Raw genomic sequence first — 2,229 nt, 5'->3', positions numbered from 1 at the left:
GGTTAACGATTCAGAAAGTTTTACTGCCCCCAAAAGGCACGACAGGCTTAGATTATCTGAACTAGAAGGGGCTCAGAGATCTAACCGGATGCCTCCATTTTAGACAGAGATTTATTTCTATAGGTAGATTTCACTCAGATATGCACCTGAGACCCTGTGAGTGGACAGCCTGCCCAGGTAACACAGGTTGCCCTGCGAGAAGGTGAGGTGCCCGGCCGGGGTCCTGCCACTCGCCCGCGTGTGCTCCCGGCACTGAGGACGCCTTCTTATGGCCCCCGTTCCCCTCTAGTGAAACCGTGCTCTTCAAACACACCCCACATGGTAGCTTCTACTGAGGACTTCGCATTCTCACAGGGGTATTTTCTGCTCATATCCATGTCGCATCTACGTCACAGCGACCTAGCTAGGCATCTCAGCACGCCTGAGAGTTTCTTCAGGGCTGTGGCAACATCTTTTACTTTACAACTCTTCTACCATCTTAATGGAGTGCCTTGGAGAAGCAGGAATTAAAAAACAAAAAACATAAACATTTGTATAAGGGTGATTAGATGTTCGTCAAGCACTTGGCCTTGACGGTGCTTGGAGCTCCCTTTACTAACGAACAACTTCCCTCTCCAAGTTTCCTAGAAAAGAAAGTTCTAGACATGGAAGACAAACACGTCGTTCAACTTCAGTCCATAAAAGAAGAGAAAGACCAGCTGCAGGTGTTGGTCTCCAAGCAAAATTCCATCATTGAAGAACTAGAGAAACAGCTGGTGACCGCCACGGTGAACAACTCCGCCCTCCAGAAGCAGCAGCAGGACCTGATGGAGACCGTCCACAGCCTGCTGACCATGCTTTCCACGTCGAGCTGTGAGTGCTCTGCTCTGTGCAGGCTGTCTGAAGTTCAGTTCTAATCGTCCTCAGTCAGAGGAACTCTCGAAAGTCTAAACACTATCATCTTTCAGAAGGAGGCACTATTTCTCTTACGTTATTTGATATGAAAGCTTTATAGGGTCTCAATATAGAACCGATTTAAAAAGAGGAGGGAGGGGAGGAGAGGGGGATGGTTATACTCATTAATTATTCTGAAGCAAAACACCCCTTAACATACTTTTGATTCATGGGTGTCAAAGAGCCTACTTTGAGTTAATTCCATCGATTACATAGATGAGGCTGGGCAAGTTAATTTCTTAAGTGGGAAAAATTTTGCAAAGATGAAATAATACTTTAAATAGCGTAAAATTGGCACTCAAGAAAGTCTGGCTCCCTACTCCGCCACATCCTGAAATATCTTGTGCCTTCTCTACTCTCGTTCTAGCTTCCCACTCTCCTTATATTGGCAGGGAGAAGGGCCGCATCCTCGGGCATTGGTCAGAGATGTGACATACGATCATTGTGGCATTTTTAGTTAAGGCTTCTCTTAAACAGATTGGGTCTAGTTCTCACTAGGGTTTATCTCATAATGTCCTCTCAGCTTGCAGTCTTTGACCCAGATACACTTTATAGATGGATCGTGCTGAGATATTTGTCATGCCCTAAGATACGGGTTCTCAATCTTGAGTCGTGCAGTTACCCCAACTTTAATAGAAACACTGAAACAAGGAAACAGACCAACACAGTAGCACAATCGTGATGCTAAGTGGCAGGTTTCACACCGGGCTGCCAGTTTGCAATGGGTGCCTTCCAACCAGAGTCTTACTCTTATACTTTAGACAAAGCACATTTTTTTTCAGCTTCATAAAAAAGGAAAGATAATCATCTGACATCGTCTGGAGGGACCAAGACGGTGTGGGGTGTTGGCTTTGATGAGCCAAAGTAGAGAAAATCACATAGCCCAGACCCTGGCAGGAGAAAAGAGCCGAGAGAATGGCAGACAGGCTTCCGTCCCCCTGTCCACCTGTGACACCCACACCACCCAGTCTAGGGACCAACGCGTGGGTAGGTCTCCCGGATGAAATATAGGTAAATACTTCAAATGTAATACAGCTCCCCAAAGGAGCGTATCACAAAACAGTCACCTGTATCTTTTCACGGACGCCACCTCAAAGCTCTCCTATTTCTTTTTAAAGCAGCTAAGCACTCCCTCGCGGCCAAGGACGAGCAGATCGTTTTCAGAGACTGCGCGGAAGCGTTCAAGTCGGGCCTCGCCACCAGCGGCGTCTACACGCTGACCTTCCCCAATTCCACGCAGGAGACCAAGGTGAGACGTCTGTGTCCCCGCTTCGCTCCTGGTGTGGCCGGCAGCCC

General features: G+C 47.6%; 1 protein-coding gene across 1 annotated transcript in view; it reads left to right on the top strand.

Moving 5' to 3' along the window:
• The window catches only part of ANGPT2 (angiopoietin 2), a 23,294-nt gene that overhangs the window by 7,310 nt on the left and 13,755 nt on the right, over positions 1-2,229 (top strand). The window contains exons 3-4 of the mRNA XM_023523059.1: positions 620-852; positions 2,052-2,225. Coding sequence (XP_023378827.1) covers positions 620-852; positions 2,052-2,225 — 407 coding nt within the window. The remainder of the gene's footprint in view (positions 1-619; positions 853-2,051; positions 2,226-2,229) is intronic.

The sequence above is a fragment of the Pteropus vampyrus genome, unplaced genomic scaffold, assembly GCF_000151845.1.
Source record: "Pteropus vampyrus isolate Shadow unplaced genomic scaffold, Pvam_2.0 Scaffold377, whole genome shotgun sequence".
Classification (NCBI taxonomy): Eukaryota; Metazoa; Chordata; class Mammalia; order Chiroptera; family Pteropodidae; genus Pteropus; species Pteropus vampyrus.
This window is presented reverse-complemented; position numbering and strand designations above follow the sequence as displayed.